This window comes from Hibiscus syriacus, unplaced genomic scaffold, assembly GCF_006381635.1.
Source record: "Hibiscus syriacus cultivar Baekdansim isolate YM2019G1 unplaced genomic scaffold, ASM638163v2 tig00110465_pilon, whole genome shotgun sequence".
NCBI classification, from domain to species: Eukaryota; Viridiplantae; Streptophyta; class Magnoliopsida; order Malvales; family Malvaceae; genus Hibiscus; species Hibiscus syriacus.
The window spans coordinates 79,557-99,698 of NW_024062748.1; the positions used below are offsets into that span (position 1 = coordinate 79,557).

At 32.0% G+C, this 20,142-nt stretch overlaps 1 protein-coding gene across 1 annotated transcript; it reads left to right on the plus strand.

The window, feature by feature from the left end:
• The first annotated feature begins 913 nt into the window (after positions 1–913).
• LOC120127204 (protein FANTASTIC FOUR 1-like) lies at positions 914–2,137 on the plus strand. Its single transcript, XM_039145173.1, is given in 2 exon segments — positions 914–1,402; positions 1,405–2,137. Coding segments are annotated over 2 exon segments (1,029 nt in total). The 5' UTR covers positions 914–1,098; the 3' UTR covers positions 2,130–2,137.
• The last annotated feature ends 18,005 nt before the right edge of the window (positions 2,138–20,142 follow it).

The window sequence follows — 20,142 nt, forward strand, 5'->3', positions numbered from 1 at the left end:
GGAACGTAATGATACTTGTAGTATTAAGTGAGATTTAAGGTATAATTTATAAGCTTTTTCATGATTGATAGTTGAAACAAAAGATTTTGAGAGACCTCTTGCCTTTGAAGACATTAAAACCTAGGGCTTCTAAGATTTTAGTACTAGTCAATGGTCGATTCTTTTTACGCAACAAAATCCCGTTTAATCATATTACACTTACTAAGAAGATCATTGGTTCTTTTGTTACCATCCAATTGTTTTACAAATATATTTATAGAAGAGTTTATGGAATGGTTTTAATAATAAAATAAAATGTTGTTTTTTTTAAATAAGTTAAGATTAGTTGTTCAAATTTTTTATTTGTAAAAAGTAGACTTTTATATAATATTTGTTTAAAAACTTTCAACCATCTGATAATAAGTGTTCAAACCAAAAATCTCAAGTAATAACAACAATTTCTTAATCAATGGGCTCATTTGGTTCGTACTAATGAAAAGAGTTTTTTTTTTTTAAAAAAAAAGATTTATATTTAGGTGAAGAGGAAGAGAAAATTTGCTTATGATAGGTATTGAACCTATAACCAAGGGGAAAGGAAAGATGTCACACGAAAACTTTTAATCACCTGTTGTAGAGTTTTTTAACATAAAAGAAAAAAATTAAATTCAAAAAGTTGTTTTATATTAAATTTTTATATAACATTTGTATTTGTATTAATAAATGAATAGATCAAATACTAATGTTATACAAAATTATTACATTTTTACCATGATTTAGAAACAGTTTTACTGCAGAATTTCGGTCATTTCCTTTTCTATGGTATCAAACGTGTGGTATCATAAAAAGACTGTAGTGGGCTTTAAAAGGTTTATGTCCTCTCCTATACTGTTCACACTTCTCCAACTATAAATCATCCTTCAACACTTTCACTTCTCTTCACATTCAATCCTTTTCTTTTCCTTACAGTTTTATCTCACAAAACCAAACTTTTTTTCTTGTTGATTCTAAGGTTTCTCTTTCGTTATCTCAGGAAAATTCCAAAAAGAAAAAGGGTTCTCTTTTACAGATTTAAGCTCCCCTGTTTTTGCTTTGTTTTCCCCTTACGTTTTGGGGAGAAAGATGTTCTCAAGTGTCTGTCAAGGTTTGCAACTGTGCCTAGAGCCAAGGATCGTTGAAGCACCTTTTTTTAGGCTCAATATGTCTCCATCACCAATTAACCTTAACTCGAACCAGCCAGGCGCCGGCATTACCGATATTGACGACAACAACGACGACAATGAGTGTAAACCGATAGTTAATCAGAATACTGATATTGGTGGATGGAGTTTTCTTCAATCCTTGGCCTGCTCCAAAAGTTCAATCGACCATAACGAAGTTTACGTGCACCCTCTTGTTAAGAGTTCAGCTTTTACCCTTAGTGAAAAAGCCTTGATATGTGCACCGAAAGCTTAGGCAGTGAGACCGGAAGTGAAGTCAGTGATCGCAGCAACGGCATTCCCTTTCTTCTTTCAGAGACCGACGGTTTTGACACATCGAAACCGAGGGAAAAGTCGGCAACGAGAAGAATGAGTCGTAGAAGCAACTTTCCACCTCCTTTGACGTCCATTGGCGGCTCAACCGTGAGTTATATTCCATTGAATACTAGAAGAACGAGTCGAAGCAGCAGCTTTCCGCCTCCATTGACGTCCATTAGCGGTTCAAATGGTGTTCAAGTCACATCTCACCGTGAAGGCGGCCGCCTCGTCGTTCAAGCCGTTAGTGCCCCTACTTGTCATACATACATGCATGCAGAACGAACCGAGGGAAGGCTTAGGCTTTGTCTTTTTAAAGATAGTACCACTAATACCCCCATTTCTGATGACCATGACGGTGAAGATGAAGATATTACTATCCCGATTTTCGACGATGAAGATGAAGGACGAGAAGAGGTAGCCGAAGAAGATGAAGCGGTTAATGAAGAAAACGGTGTCGTAGAATGTGAAATTGAAGAAGAAAGGTGTCATTGGGGAGATGAGGGTATGAATGTAAAGAGTGGGAATATTGAGGGTAGAATTGGGATGGGGAAGTTGCCAAGGCGAAGCAGTTGCAAAGAAAGACGTTGTAGGCACAAAGGGTTGCTTGCTTGGGAGCCATACTTGGTGGCCACTTAAAATGTTTTAAAAAATTTGAAAGATAATATTAAATAATTAATTTAAATTTTAGATTATTATCTTATGTATAAAATATTTTTTAAGTAGCATTTTATTAACGTCGTCTATATTAATTAAGATTTTAAGACGTAAGATTTAAAACTTAAAACTTAAGATTTAAGATCATTCAAAAATGTCAGATGATATTTAAATAAATATGTTGATCGAATTTAGATTTTACAATTTACTTATTAAATAATTTCTCTAAGATTGAATACTTTAATAATACTATGAAAAAATATTATTCTTCAAGCAAAATTGCCAAACAACAAATGAAGAAATACTTTAATAAATATGTCTGTGAAATAAACTTAACGCACCGACATGAATGAAATACAACAAATGGGTTTAATTTCCCAACCACCAAGGATAGTTGAATTGAATGGTCCCCAAGCAAGCACGTTGGGGTTCCTCTAATTTAATGTATAGCATCGCTTTCATAGGGGCACAAATTGTTGGACCATCGTCATATATCATTTAAGACAGGGAAATACCAACCTTTATATATATGGTACGAAAAAGACGATATGCCAAAAAGAAAAGAAAAATATACTACAATGAACTCTCTCACATATTTGGTACTAAAACGTGCTTTTTCGATAGGATATGTTACTATAAAATTGATTTTTCTCTTTGTTTTAAAACATATATTTTAACGCTTAGAATTACAGGTGTTAGTAAATAATGGAAGAGACGATGATTATAGATAATTGTGGCGATTAATTTCTTTTGATCTTGATGAAAAATCATTAAAATTGGTCGTGAAAGGAATTCGATCACTTGTTGGAAAGGGAGAGATAGATTACTCCAAATTTGAATAATCTCTGTAGTGAAAAAAAAAGAATTTTTTATATAAGCGTCCTTAGTGACACGTGACATTACCAGATAGGTGTATGAGATATGAGAATAAATATACTCTTTTCTCGTAAATTTATTCATAAATCCAAAGTCGTGATTACCATGGTTAATGTTCTGTCACCAAAGTTTTTTAGTTTTAGAACAATATTTCCAAAGTCACTTGATGAGGGTACAAGACTAGTATAAAAAGAAGAGGAAAAAACACAAGTGATTGAAGTTGTATGTTTGTAATTCGTACCTCACAATTCAGGATTTAAAGTTCCCACAATAACATCAAAATTAATCTAAAATAAAAAAAGAATATTTATTTTGTACTTTGTTGAGTTAATCGATCGACGAATATAGCCAAGAGGGGGTGAAATGACAATTAAAAATTCGGTGGATGCTTTTGCAGAAAATTGAAAATATTTGCACAGCGATTTAGAGTGGTTCGACTTTCTCAACCAAAGTCTACGCCCACTACCTTAGCTATCCACACTAAGGATTTTCCACAAATTCACTAATTTATCTTTCTTTTAAGGACAAAGAGTAACCTTACAAATCCCTCAAGAATTATACCCCAAATTCTTGAGAACACTCTCTCCCAAAGAGAACAATACAAATTTTGCAAACTTACAAGAAAATCCTCACAAGGAAACATGTTTGCACAATTCTAGAACAAAGAAAGAACACTCAAGAATGATACAATTGAGCACAATAAGTGTTCTTGAAAGCAATGATGAATATTGAATGAAATTTGGCTTGAAATTGCTCAAACTTGAGGTTTGATGATTTCTCTTTGATTCTCTCTTGATTCTTGTTTCTTGTTGTTTCTTCTTGTTGATCAATGGCTTCTAAGCTTGTTTAAATACTCCTTTAATTGATTATGAACGTTGGGGATGATTAGTGGAGTCAATAGAGTCGTTTAAGTGTGAAAACAATTAATAAAATCAGTTGGGAGCGTGTGTGGATCGATGCATAGTCAAGGTCCATCGATGCATCAAGTGTAAAATTCAAATATTTCGACCGTTGGAACACTTAGTGCATCGATGCACTAAGGGTGCATCGATGTATAAAATGCATTCGATGTTTCAAACAAGCCTGAGTGCATCTATGCATGGTCTGTGCATCGATGCATAAAATGCATTCGAAATGGTGTGTGCATCGATGCATCAAAGAGTGCATCGGTGCATCAAAGAGTGCATCGGTGCATCCCTTCACAAATTTGATTTTGGCTCGTTTTTGGTTCGAAATACATTGTGAAAATTGTTTCAAAAATATTTCAAGTATAAAACACAACTTTATACTTTAGTAAAGATTGAAATTGAACTTTGAAAGAGTTGGAGTAATATTTTGATATTCGAATAATTATATCGAATATACTTAGAAAATCTTTTATAAAATCTTGAAATTCATTTATCTTAATTTGTTATATCGAAACATCAAAATGTTTTCAACATACTTAAATTTGATTTCAAGATTTTATTTTGACACATTCCAAATTTGGAGACTAAATTAGAATGTTTACACCTTTGGTACCATATTGAGAAACCTTTAAAATATATCAGGACTTGTGGAGTAGTTTATCCAATTTTTAGGGTAGTTTGAATTCAAACTCCATTTTATTTTTCCTTCTCCGAGCCATTTTTTTCTTCTTCTTTTTCTCATTCTTTTCTCTCTCTTATTTCTCTCTCTCTCATCACCATAGCCATATTTCTAGTTTTCCTTGATTCCATCAACACTTAGGCCACCGTGTCTCACATCGCTGGCGTCATTGTGCTTCTCTCGTCGTCATCTTTCGTTCGGTGGTTTAGGTGTGTTCATTGTCATCGGTGTTAGCGTTTTTGGAGAGAGAAAAGTTTTGGGTTTTGTTAAAAACCCCTTTTCCACCATTCTTTTATGCTAACCGACCTCGATGAGCATGAGTCTCAGCATCACTCTCCGATAAATATCGATCGTCCTTACTCAGCTCAGTTCAGTTCTGGACATTCGTCTCAAGATTTGCGATACCATTTCACAGGACCTAGTACTACCGATCGTGGGAAACGTAAGACTTAGTTGGTAGTGTTTAGCTGCTATAGGTGTGTTATTTTTACCCAAATGATATCTTTAATGAATTTATGATATTGTATTATATGATGTTATTTGTAAGCATGATTGTAATCTGATTATAATGGTCTGTGATATGTCTAATTTTTTTATTACGGATGTAACATTTCTTAACTGTATACTAATGGATACATGATTCTGTATGGGACTATATCCCTATGATTAAATCCCCGTCCTGTTCTTGTTTTGGGATCCTCTTCGGAGGACTATATCCCTATTTTGATTTCTGACACTATTTTGGGGTCCTCTTCGAAGGGTTATATCCCCATTCTAATTCTGACTAGGATCCTCTATGGAGGGCTATATCCTCATCCTGATCTTCTGTATTCTAGTTTGGGCACCTTTTGAAAGGTAACATCCTTATTATGTTTCATCCACGGTGAAAAGGTAAAGTTGTATAGATTTTTTGTTTTGTCAATATACTATTAATAATCAATTGGTTACTAATGTTTGTGTTATAATTTGCATTTTATGACATAATCGACTTGTTTATAGTTTATTGATAATATATGTAACACTTAAAGGACACACTGAGCTCTATAGCTCACTTTTTAGTTTGTCTTTTCAGATCTCTCAGATTTTTAAGATTTACGACTGGTACTTGGAGGATCGACTAGTAGTGTTATTCTCTATATACCATCTGAACGATTTTAGACAATATTTCTACCTTCATTATCATTTTATACTATTATTATATTTGGGATTTTGGAATATTATATCTTTTTTTTAACTTTAATATCGGATTATACTTTGTTTTATAAACTCTATTTTTGTTATGGATTTATATTAATTTTCTGATAGTGCATATTTTTATTTAAAAATTTCATGATTTATGACAATCTGAGTTGGTGTGATCTTCAAAATTCGGTCGTAACATCCAGCCAGATCTAGGGGGTTACATTTAATGGTATCAGAGTCAATTTAATTATCAGATGATGTTACTGTAAATTTTATATTGTTCTGTAAACTAATTTTTACATGCTTTGAAAAAGTTTTTTGGGTAAGGGAAATATTTTCTAAAATCTATTATGAGAGAAATTTTTGTTAAATGATTTTAAGATTTTATCTGTTTTCGAATATAAATTATTTTGATCTAAGACTCCAGTACTAGATTTGATTTTAGCTTCTGTTTATATTTGATCAAAGACTCAGTAGATAGTATGCCACCATGTAGAGGTTCACGTCATTCTGTACCATATCATGGTAATGGTAGAACTCGAAGCCGTGGAGGTTGTACATCTGATATTAATAAAGATCGTCTAATTCCTGAGGTTGAGACATCTGAGGGTGATCAATATACTCGGGATACATAATCTTCTATTCCGACTGAGAATACCCTTGTTACTGAGAGATGAGTTGTTGTTGGTTGGAAAGTGTTGCGTTTACTTTAGAGATTAACTAGGGTTCAACTGGATGATAATGTTGTTACTATTTAGTCGACTATGTTATGTAACGGGGTGAAATACTTTAGAGGGATTACCGAGAGTCCCTGTCTATTTGGGAATATTGGATTGAGGATACTGAGTGTATTCTTGATCAGATGAATTATCCTGTGGATCAGAGACTTCAGACTATTGTTTTATTGTTGAAAGATGATGACATGAGTTGGTGGAATTTAGTGAAGATGACCACAGTGAGAGATCAATTGACTTATGAGCTTTTTTGGAGTGCTTTTCGGAGTTGGTTTGTGGGTAGCCATTATCTGAAAGAACAAAAACATGAATTTATGGATCTGAAAACGGGTAATATGATAATTTAGGATTATGAGCTAGAGTTCTTGATTCTCAGTAAGTATGCTACTAGATTGATCTCTACTGAGAAAAATAAATGTTTATTATTTTATAGAGGTTTGTGTATTGGGATTCGTACCAGGATAGATGCTCACCATGAGTGGGATTTTGTTAAGCTCGTGGATCGAGCTAAGATTGTTGAGGAGATGAAATATCTTAGTAAGGAACAATGAGATCGAAAAAGGAAACAATATGATTCTGAGGGTCCTTTTCTTTCAGCTGCTCATCATGGAAAACGTCTAAAAGATGACACTTCGAGACTTGACTTTGGATCTATGTATGTTGATTTTCTGGTCGGTTCGAGAGTAGGGGTGTTTTTTCTCCACAGTGGGTTGTTTTCTACTTGTACATTCTATAGTAGACAACATGATGGAGAGTATCACAAGAAGTTAGGGGTGTGTTTCAGATGTGGTTCTACTGAGCACTTTCTGAGAGATTATCCATAGCTTGCTCCGATGTATCAGACACCTACTCGTGCTCAGGGATCATCTTAGACACCGAGGGGTCAGAGTTGACCCGCCTTATCTAGACATGCACAAGGTTCTACAAGTAGAGGGTGATCTGCTCAAGTTAGAGGTTCTGTGAGGTCTGAGGCTAGATAACATGCCATTGTTTATGCTACGAGATATTGTGAGGATCAGGATGAGCCAAACGTCATTGCAGTTACTTTTACTATTTATTTTGTTTATTATTTTGTATTACTTGATAATTGATTTATACATTTATATATTGCGAGTTCCTTTGCACATAATCTTGAAATTTTGAGTGAGCCAACCACATGTCATGTGACCGTTCAGTTTACCGTCGGTCAATCTATAGTGGCTGAGAAATTCTATCGAAATTATCCTCTTGAACTTTGTGGAGAGACTTTTTGGGTAAACCTTATGGAACTCTCACTTGATGGGTTTGATTTATTCTTGGTGTCGATTAGTTAATGGAACAACGGGTTAACTTGCATTATGAACGTAAAAGAGCAGTTTTAAAGACTTCTGATGATAAGGAAAATGTTTTGATCGATGAATGATGAGGTTATTTGTCAAATTTGATATCAACCTTGGTAGTTGAGAAAATGATTTGAAAGGTTGTCGTAAAGTACCTTACTTATATTTTGGATTTTACAAAGTCTACTTCTGAAATTGAACAAATCTGTACTGTAAGAGACTTTTTAGAAGCTTTTCTAGAAGAATTTTCTGGTGTACCTTCTGAAAGAGAAGTAGAGTTTGGAATTAAACTTTATTCAGGTATTGCACTAGTGTTCATGACACCTTATCACATGGAACCTACGAAATTAAGAGAGTTGAAGGTCTATTTATAAGAGTTATTGAATCGATGTTTTATTCAACCTAGTACATCTCCACGGGGAGCTATTGTGCTCTTTGTTCAGAAGAATGATGAAACTTTGCAACTATGAATTGATAATCGGAAGTTGAATTAGCTGACGATTAAAAACAAATACTTGTTACCGCGCATTGATGATATGTTTAATCAGTTCTGAGGTGCAATTATTTTCTCCAAAATTGATCTCCGGTCTGGCTATTATCAACTTAAAGTGAAAGATTCTGATGTTCCAAAGATAACTTTAAAAACTCGATATGGTCATTATGTGTTCTTGGTTATGTCATTTGGGTTGACTAATGCCCCTGTTGTTTTTATGGATATGATGAATCGAGTATTTAAACCTTATTTGGATCAGTTTGTTGTTGTTTTTATCGATGATATCTTGATTTACTCGAAGTATGAGGCTGAGCACACTGAGCATTTGAGAGTTGTTTTGCAGACTTTGAAGAAAAAATAAATTTATGTGAAGTTTACTAAATGTGAAATTTGGCTTAGCGAAGTAATGTTCTTGGGTAATATTATTTTCGTTAAGGGTATTTTTGTTGATCCGAAGAAGTTTGAGGCTATTCTGAACTGGAAACAACCTAATAATGTGACAAAGATTCGTAGTTTCCTGGGTTTGGCAGGGTATTATCGGAGGCTTGTTAAGGGGTTTTCGATATTTGCTGCTCCTTTAACAAAACTTTTGAGGAATGATGTACCTTTTGTCTGGAATGAAACTCAACAGTTAAGTTTTATGCAGTTGAAATTAGTTCTAACTCAAGCTTCAGTTTTGATCCAACCTAAATCTGAAAAGGACTATACATTTTACAGTGATGCTTCACACACTGGTTTGGGTTATGTTTTGATGCAAGATGAGAGAGTAGTAGCTTATATGTCTCATCAGTTGAAGTTGCATGAGTGTAACTACCTTTCTCATGATCTAGAGTTGGTTACAGTGGTGTTTCCACTGAAAATTTGGAGGCAATATCTTTATGGAGAAAAGTGTTATATCTATACCGATCATAAAAGTCTGAAGTACTTGTTCACTTAGAAGGATCTCAATTTGAGATAGTGTCGTTGGTTAGAGTTCCTAAAATACTATGATTTCGATATTGAATATCATCTTGAGAAGGCTAATGTAGTTGTTGATGCTTTGAGTCTTAGGGTGATTACTGATTTGAGAGTTATGTTTGCTAGCATGAGTTTATATGATGACAACACTCTGTTAGCTGAACTCTGAGTTAATCCTACTTTGGCGATTGATATTAAATTGAAACAACCTCTTGATCTATCTTTACTTCCATTTGTGAGGCGAGTCGAGCAAGTGTTTTGATTCTGAGACACCTTTGATGAGGATGGTGTATTGTGCTTTTGATGACATTATTGTGTGCCAATGATCTTGAATTGTGAAATGCTATTTTACGGGAATCTCATGATAGTCCCTATTCCATGTATCCTGGTGGTGTTAAGATATATCAAAAATCTTAGAGAAATGTACTATTGGTCTAGTTTTAAAAGTGATGTCACTAATTATGTGGCTAAATGTTTGACTTGTCAGCAAGTAAAAGCTGAGCATCAGTTTTTATCTGGTTTACTTCAACTTATCCAAATTCCGGAGTGGAGATGAGAGCAAATTACTATGGATTTTGTCAGTAGATTTCCTTTGATGCAATTTAAGAATGATTCAGTTTGGGTTATTGTTAACCGTCTTACTAAATATGTTCACTTTATTCCAGTTCGGACTACTTATACACTGGACAAATTAGCTTGATTGTATATTTTTAAGATTATTCGCATTCATGGGGTTCCATTGTCCATTCTTTCTGATCGAGATCCGAGATTTACATTGCAGTTTTAAAAAGCTTTTCATGAGATTTTGGGTACTCGATTGAATTTTAGTAAGACTTATCACCTGCAGTGTGATGGTCAGTTTGAGTGTGTTATTCATATTCTGGAGGATATGATAAGATGATGCATTATTGATTTTCGGGACAATTAGGAGAATCACTTTCCATTGGATGAGTTTGCCTATAATAATCATTATAAAACTAGTATTCAGATGGCACCGTATAAGGCCTTATATGTTCATAGGTGTCGTACTCCATTATGTTGGACTGAGTTATCCAAGAGAATGGTAATAGGACCTGATCTTATTCAGGAGGAATAAGGTATTGTTAGATTGATTTGAGACAAGCTCAAGGCTGTTTTTGATAGACAAAAATCTTATGCTGATTTGAAAAGACGTGATATTGAGTTTAATGTGGGTGACCGAGTGTTTCTCACCGCTGGCGTCATTATGCTCCTCTCGTCTTCGTCGTTCGTCCCATGGTCTAGCTGTTCATCGTCATCGGCATTAGTGTTTTTTTGAGAGGAAGAAGTTTCGGGTTTTGTTAAAAAAACCTTTTTCCGACATTTTTTTCGTAAACCAACCCCGGTGAGCATGAGTCTCTGCATCAATCTCTAATAGATCTCGATCGTCCTCACTCATCTCTATTCGATTCTGAACATTCATCTTGAGATTCACATCACCATTCCACAAGACATAGTACTACCGATCGTGAGAAACATAAGGCTTAACTGGTAGTGTTTAGTTGCTATAAGTGTATCCCTTTTACCCATATGATACCTTTAATAAATTTATGATATTGTATTGTATGATGTTATTTGTAAACATGATTGTAATCTGATTATGATGGTCTATGATATGCCTGATTTTTTTATTACGAATGTAACATTTCTTAACTGTATACTGATGCATACATGATTTTGAATGGGATTAAATCCCTGTCCTGTTTATGTTTTGGGATCCTCTTGGAGGACTATATCCCTATTTTGATTTCTGAATCTATTTTGGGATCCTCTATGGAGGACGATATCCCCATTCTGATTCTGACTCGGATCCTCTATGGAGGACTATATCCCCATCCTGATATTCTATATTCTGATTTGGGCACCTTTTAAAAGGTAATGTCCTTATACTGTTTCATTCACAGTGAAAGGTAAAGTTGTTTGAATTTTTTGTTTTGTCAATATACTGGTAATGATCAACTGGTTACTAATGTGTGTGTTATAATTTATATTTTATGACATAATCAGATTGTTTATAGTTTATTGATAATATCTCTAATACTTAAAGGACACAGTGAACTCTATATCTCGTTTTTTAGTTTCTGTCTTTTTAGATCTCTCAGACTTTTAGGATTTACGACTGGTACTTGAAGGATCGACTAGTAGCGTTATTCCCTATATACCGTATGAATGATTTCAGACTATATTTATACCTTCATTATCCTTTTATACTATTATTATATTTGGGATATTGTATCTTTTCTTATTTTTGAACTTTAATATCGGATTATGCTTTGTTTTATAAATTCTATTTCTGTTATGGATTTATATTAATTTTTTGATAGTGCATATTGTTATTTAAAAATTTCATGATTTCTGGTAATCTAAGTTGGTGTGATCTTCCAGATTCGGTCGTAACGTCCAAGCCGGATATAGGGAATACATATTTGATATCTCAAGTTTTTTTATTTAATTAGATATCTAAATTAGATTTTTTATTTAAATAAATTTTTAATTTATTTATTTATATCTAAATTATTACTTCGGATAAATGATCTATCTGAACTATAAAGTACAGTTCAAGTACTAATTCAAACAAAAAAATCAAATACTTAATTAAACAAAATTAAATTCCTGATTGAATACTAAATCTACTTTTAAGGCCAAATCAAATATGAAAATGCCTAATTTATGAACGGTTTCAATTGGTTTTAATCTTAAATTTTTAAATATATTAAAAATTGTTATAAAATTCAATATTATGTGATTAAATAAATATTTGTATTTAATATTTATACTATATAAATATAAAGTAATCAAATACCTATGCAAAAATTTATGTTAAGTGATATAAACTTAAAAAATTATATTAAAAAATTTAAAATATGAAATTATACAATCAATATAAAATATTTAAAATATAAAATAATTTAAATTTTTTAAAAATACCTATATTCATCCTTAAAAGCAACTGTCAAAGCTTTGGACCACATAAGACTAGTTGCAATTGACGTTGATGTTCCATGTGCTTTGGCAGCTGCTGTATTCGCCTATTTAACTGTATCATATTCCAATAAGTTAAAATATGCTTATGATTCCATACGACTTCTTCCTCTTTATTCATGTCACGTGACGGACAATTTAGTTTCACTTTTAAAAATAACCTCACGATTTTTATCTCTATTTTCGTTTACGTGTTCGAAAATCTAACGCGTATTACGTTTGTAAAAAAATTGCTATAAAATAAAATGCTAAAATTGAATATCATAAATAAAATCATTATTGCATTACATAATTTGCTGTCTTAAAATTAATTTCTTTTAAATTAAAATAAATATAAAGACGGATATTATCTCATAAGTTCATGTACTGTTTCAAATTTAATAATTCAAAATAAAGGAGTAGAACTCAATTGGTGTTACTTCACTCAAAATCTATCGGTATTATTCCATTTAAAAGATAAAATTTCTAGGAGGAAAGAAAAGAGAAATAATAATATTTGATGAGTAAAATATAGAGATGACTTGTCAATTTATAGGAATAAATGATAATAAAATTATTCAATGATAAGAATTTATTGAGTGATTTTAACGGTTTAAGGAAATTTTGTTTTCCCTTAAGGTATTGAGTTTGAGAAATTATGTGTGCAACATGTGTATGCATTATTAATAATTAATAAATATTATAAAAAAATATTATCTTCTAATTAATATTAATTGACTCGACAATCTCTACACCCACTAACGACTCTTCTTATTTTCTATCAATTTAACTTTTGTTAAGCTGGTTGTACAATAAACTTTTCAAATTGGACGAATATGGAATTCAAAACACAATTTCTCACTTATAAAAACCTTTGAAAATAAATATTTTTTTTAAAAAAATTTGGGTAAATCACACCAAAGTTCACTAAACTATGTATTAATAATTGTTTTAGTCACTAAACTTGTAAAAGTTATTAAAAGATCATTAAATTTATTGAATTGTTATAAAATGATCATTGTGACTTTATGATAAGTGTAAATTTTGAATGAATCAAATGACCATTTTGTAATAATTTGATAAAATTTAATGATCATTTTATAACATTTCAATAATTTTAATAACTATTTATAATTTTTAAAAATTCAGTCATCGAAATGAGAGTTTATTAATAATTTAATGACCTATAGTGTAATTTATTCAAAATTAATTTACAGAAAAGTAACATTACATAGTTTGCTCTCAATGTATTAAGTTTTAATGAACAATAAAATTTTTATTATTATAAAAAAACATAGATTTTAGGAAAGATTGTAAAGGTTTGGGACTCGATTGGTGGGTTGGTCGGATCAGATTCAATAGAGAAGTAGGGCAAACATCCCTTAAAAGAGGAGGGCAGTGTCCTAGCGTGGAGTGTGGGCATCCATACATTAAGGCACTTTTTATTTGTTTTGATTGGATTAGGTGGGGGCCTGATGTAGGAATTGTCAAACATCGGCATATGCATCCTTCTAACATTATGTCCTTTGAAAACCTTAGAGACCCTTACTTTAAAGCACAAATTCTCTCACCACCCTTTATATATATATTTGGATAAATTACCAAATTTCTCACTAAACTATACTTAAATAATTTTTCTAGCCACTGAAGTTTCAAAATTATAATGATCATTAAGCTTTCTAAAAGATAATAAAATGATCGTTAAACTTATTAAACTATTACAAATGGTCTTTAATCTTGTCAAAATTTACTATTATTTTATAATGTACAATGACTATTTTATAAAAATTCCATAAATTTAATAATAATTTTAAAATTTTTAAAAATTCAATGATCAAAAAGATTATTTAAGCATAATTTATTAATCGTTTGTGTACTTTACCCATTATATTCCTACACTTTTGATGACCATTCACTTGTCTTTTCAACACAAGATGGAATATGAACGGTGCAGCTTATGGAACAAAATCAAACTCCACTTGCTAGAATAGTTCATTTGATTTTAGCCAAATGGCATTTTAAATATTTCTTTATAAAAAATAAAATACATTATTTTTAATCACGCTTGCTAAGCTCAAAACATTTTATTAAATTTTGAAGTATTAGTATCATATCAATTAGATTTTGTTGTCAGTTTAGCTGTTAACTTGGATGTTAAATGGAAGTTCAAATATGACATGAAACATTTATATTATGTAATTAAATTTATTTTGCATTAAATCTGAACTAGTATTTAAAGTTTAAATTAATTATCAAAAGCTTACATAAGGTCGTGGTTGATATGAGAGTAATACTATTAGAACGTTTTAAAGTTAGGAAGCAATTTTGAATTTAAACAACAATTTGAGACGTTTAGTATAATTAACCCATACATCAGTTAAATATTGTGTAGTTTTCATGGCCGGGAGAAACCATGTGACCGAAAGCAATGGGTAGCAAGCTTTTCATCATCAATGTTATTTATAGAAGGACCCAAGACCTTGGAAGCCTAATAAATCATATATGTTGCATATGAAGCTAATAAATGCCAATTTTTAGTCCCCAAAGTAAGGAATTCTTCTGCATAAGTTTGTAGCAGAAGTCAATCCCAGGTATTAGCTAGATTAAGCATTAAATGCTAACTCAAATGTGTATTCACAATTTGTAGATAAGATTTTAAACATGTGTGTAATTATCTTTTAGATTATAGTTGGGTACGTGTTTTAGTCCGACTGTTTCTATTTTCGAATTCACTATGAAAATTTATTGGTTATTAACTTTATATTTGATGGGTTTTTTTTTTGTCTAAATTTTCGGCCGAAAAATTATCCCAATCTGATAAATGCACCCCTCAAGCAAGCTTAGGGCTTCATATTATCAAAACCCGTGGAGTATTATAAATAAATGACAGAGGATCATAATCATCGTACATCAACATTACTGGAACCCAAGCATGGATAATTGCTTTGGTTTTTGTGGATTGAATTTGACATAATTTCGCATTCAGCGTCGACGAGGAAATGAGGTGGAACTTTCGCTTTTGGGTTTGGCATTTTACGCTATGGACGAAATCCCAACTTGATGGCAGCTAATTAAGAGTTTAAGATAGGGTTGTCGTAGTCCCTGTGCGGATGACAATTATGCTTCAAAAAGTTGCACCACATAATAAAACCATCTACAATCTCACACGAGAACCAATTAAATATCAACTATATGATTATAATCCCACACCGGTGGGCTATGCCTCGTCAGTAGTATGTATAACTTCATCACGAGGAGTGGTTAACGACAGACAAGCGTCTTTTAAAAATTTAAAATGATCTATTTTTATACTTTTTTTAATTTTATAAATTCATCATCTCTTAAAATTTTAAAAATTCATCCACTTATATAAAATTCTGTATTTGTGCATGTATGTGTTAGATTATATGAGTATTATATATAATAAATAATAATTGTATATTATTTATTTTTATAATATGATTAATATGGTTTAAGATTAATGGAATTTTAATAATTAATTAAAGTACGTGTAATATATGTAGACATCTAATTATTAATTTTTAAGTAGATCCTAAATTATATATGGATTAACTTTTTTGATATTTCATCTTCATAACAAAAAAGATATTTGTGAGGTAATTTGGAAGATCAAAATCATATATTTAAATTTTAATATCAAAATTCAAGATACAGTCGCTGACACTCATGTAAAAAATAAAGGTATTTTATCAAAATAAAATATAAAATTCAAAGTTAATATGAAAAATAGCAAAACATGCGACCAAAAACAATGAACTATTATAAAATAAAAATTTGAACACCTCTGATTACAATGTTTCCTTTGTCGTGTCTCGTAATAATTAAGTAAGCAATGTACAGTCGTTGACACCCTTGTCACCTTCGTAACCTAGTATTTTTTTTTAGCTTCAATCACTTAGGAATTAGGTTCGTTTTCAAATACAATTGTTACAACTTTCTTAAATGCACCTAATTCCTGTGAAGATTATTATTTTAGGCATCTTGTCAAAAATAGTCTCCTATATTTATTAAAATAATTATTTTGATCTTTATTTTTTTGAGCATTTTGATCCTAATATTTTATTTTGAGACAAAAAAACCCCTTTATAGATAAGAATAATTAGTTAACACACGATTAATACTTCGAAATAGGAGTTTTTTTTAATCTAAAATGAAATATTAATGGCTAAAATGTCCTAAAAAATAATAAGAGACAAAGTGATTATCTAATCAAATGTTAATGGTATTTTTACCTTAAAATGAAACGTTGGGGTTAAAATATTCTAAATAATAGAATATGAGGCAAAATGAAATTGTGGTAAATGTGGGTAGATAATTTTAGTATTATGTCATTGTTTCATCCCTTTGAATTTCTCATAGGTTGGAAATCCCAAAATTGAGTGGATATACGCTTCGATGAGGCAAATTGATAAGACTTTTATAGGCTCTTTTTAGACAAATGAATGAAACAGAGTCCATGATGCAGATAAAGACGAGAAAAGCCCATGTGTTTATTGAACTCAATTCTTTGGACACAAACTCAGTAAAGCCCATATGCTAATTGAGGATCAAATCCCATATTTTATTATCATCGAATAACCCACTATAGTTGTGACGATAACAATCATTATAGTTTAAAAAATAATGAATAGTCAGGTGATTATTTTATAATTTTTAATAGTTAATGTATTCAATAAAGTAACTTCATATAATTGTTAGATTATTTTATAACTTTTAATAGTCGTGTAACCCCCTCAGACCGATGCGGATAGCCCGATCCGATCTGGAGTGTCACATTAGGGCCACCGGAGCGACCCACCGAAAAAAATAGCGGAAAATTTAAAACTTTTCTTAAAACATGTAAACTCATAAAATCATTTATGAGTACAAAATAAATTTTATCAGTATTCGAAATAAAAGAGATTTTCATACTCATATATAAAACAAAATACAATTACATGCCCCCTAATCACATGTACCATACTCTGCGAACAACACCGAAAGAACTCCCTTTACTGAAGTCGATAACTGCACTGGTACAATTCTTTTAACCTGAAATGGTGAGTAATAGAGTGAACTTCGGAAAGCTCAGTAATACAGAACTATCAGATGATGCTACATGACATGCAGATAAATGAGAAACCATAATTTCCTTATTGAATCAGATGTATACCAGTGGGCAGAATAATCTGGGGTTCCATTAGAAGTTCATCGAGTAAAAGCCATGAAGATCATAGTTCATAAGAAGCATTCATAGTATCTCATTTTTATGAGTCGAAAAGGATTGTCTAGTGTGTTTCAATCAAAAACAATGAAAAGATATAAATATTTTTAAAATCATAGCGGAACCCTCCAACCAAACTCCATTATGCAGTTCCCCATAACTGTGTCCGTAGGGCTTACCCTAAGCACACAGCAAAGGGAGCCAACCTAAGGATATGCCTTGGGGCCCATAGGCCTACCCAAAGGTATCATTAGGTCTGTAAGGTATTATCAGTCGAATTAGGGCTGTGCCTCCATACTCCAGAATCCTATCCATATAAAAATCTGGTATAAATCAGTTTTAGCCATAAAACGTAATACCTGGACCGTTATCCAGTAATATGACATAATCGTAATAATGAAATAAATCGTATAACTGATTTCTGCCTGTACATCATAAGTAGTCCAATTATTAACCTAAGGGAGTGCCTTGGGGCCTGAGAGCCTACCCAAGGATCACCTTAAATCCGTAAGGATTTACCAGCTTGATCAGAGATGTACCTCCATACTCCAGTCTACCCATATAATATCCCAATAAAACAATTCTATTAGTAACCAATATTATTCATGGTCTATAAAACAATAACCGCCATTTTATTCCAGTGAAACAAGAAACCTGATAACACATTTCAGGTACCCATAATTCATAAACCAGTAATTTCATTATTCCATAAATCCAGAACAATTCATAGTTTTTGATAAAAATTGAAATCAAATATCACATACCATGTTGCCATGGTTCATAAACCAGTAAATCAATAATTTTGTTAAAACTCATTTCAAAACATATAAAACAGTCATGTAGTACACGTGGAACACACTAGAGTATCCAAGTATTTTCCAAATACATTTTATAGTTATCAGTATGGATAACATGAAGCTTGTGCAATTTGATTGGATTACAAGAACAAGGTTTCATTGGAGATGATTGATTACTAACCAATCTAATCGGACACCTAAAGTTGACACTTAGAATCCCACTATGTTTTCACGTGCATCAGGAAAGTGTTCAATAATGCCTGGAGTGATTTGAGTTGATAAAAAAATGAAGATTCAGGACATTTACCATTTATAATAATCGATCGAATTATCAAACAACTATAGAACTGATACTTATCGACTGCTCAATTCATTGTCCTTCTATGGCATTAACTCTTTAATACCAAAATGTATATACATAGATCATCTTCAGAATCATTGCTGAATATATCCTCCAATATTCTCTATTTCATTTCCACATTTCACTGGTTTCAAGAAATGCTGACGTATTTGATTTTTGGTTCGTTACCATAATAACAATACATTATGCAAGTTCATTAGTGTTCCCATAATCATCCAAATCATTTATTTAATCCTCAGTCATAAAGATTACTTAATTCCTTTAGCAGTCAAGTTATCTCGGTTACTTCAGAGTTTTTTTTCCAGGGTAATCCAGACGTTTCTGAATTTCATATACATATTGTACTTTCGTTCAATTTAATTTGGTCTTCGTGGTTGATTTGTCTAACGAATATACATTTCTTATTACCGAATGTGATCTAAAGTTGAGCTGAGTTGAGTACTTTCAAAATTATCATCGAACCACACTTGAGAAAACGAACACACATTCAAGTAACATTTATGCCGTTTAGGTACTGACATATCCTTAAGATTGATCAACTCACTTAATATGTGTTCCATAACTTCTAAAGGTAGTCCAACACCTATTCTTATTTGGATTCCTTAATTAATCCAAGATATTTACTTAGTATAGGTCATAAGGGTATTTTGGTAATTTTGGTGTTCAGTTTTATTCTATTCATTTCAGAGCTCGAGGATATCCAATCATTCTTGAGCTTGGTGATATTCTTGGGTTATTTCCATTACAGGGGTATTATGGTCATTCTACAGATCTGATGTATTTCAATCATTTTCTTCCATCATGTCTTATTATTTAATATCAATTTATCATCTATTTCAGTCCCTACGAACAATTCTGATAAAAGAGCACACCCCGATAAATTGTTCTTCAGGTATTTACTCGTAAATCAGATATTTTCGGGTCAAATGCATGCTCAGTTTTTTAGCAACGGAATATCAAGAATTTTTCTACACTAAGTCAGGATCTTAACAATCAAATTCGTACTTAATCAAGTTAAGTACAAATCCTCAAAGTACTTTCTCATTCAGGGTCAACTCAGACTATTTTACCTCTCAATTGCATTTTCGTAATTTATTAACCAGATAATTTCAATCATATGGTCAATTGTTTTCCTGAACATTCTCTGATCTTGAATATTTATATCTGGGGTTCCATTAGAAGTTCATCGAGTAAAAGCCATGAAGATCATAGTTCATAAGAAGCATTCATAGTATCTCATTTTTATGAGTCGAAAAGGATTGTCTAGTGTGTTTCAATCAAAAACAATGAAAAGATATAAATATTTTTAAAATCATAGCGGAACCCTCCAACCAAACTCCATTATGCAGTTCCCCATAACTGCGTCCGTAGGGCTTACCCTAAGCACACAGCAAAGGGAGCCAACCTAAGGATATGCCTTGGGGCCCATAGGCCTACCCAAAGGTATCATTAGGTCTGTAAGGTCTTATCAGTCGAATTAGGGTTG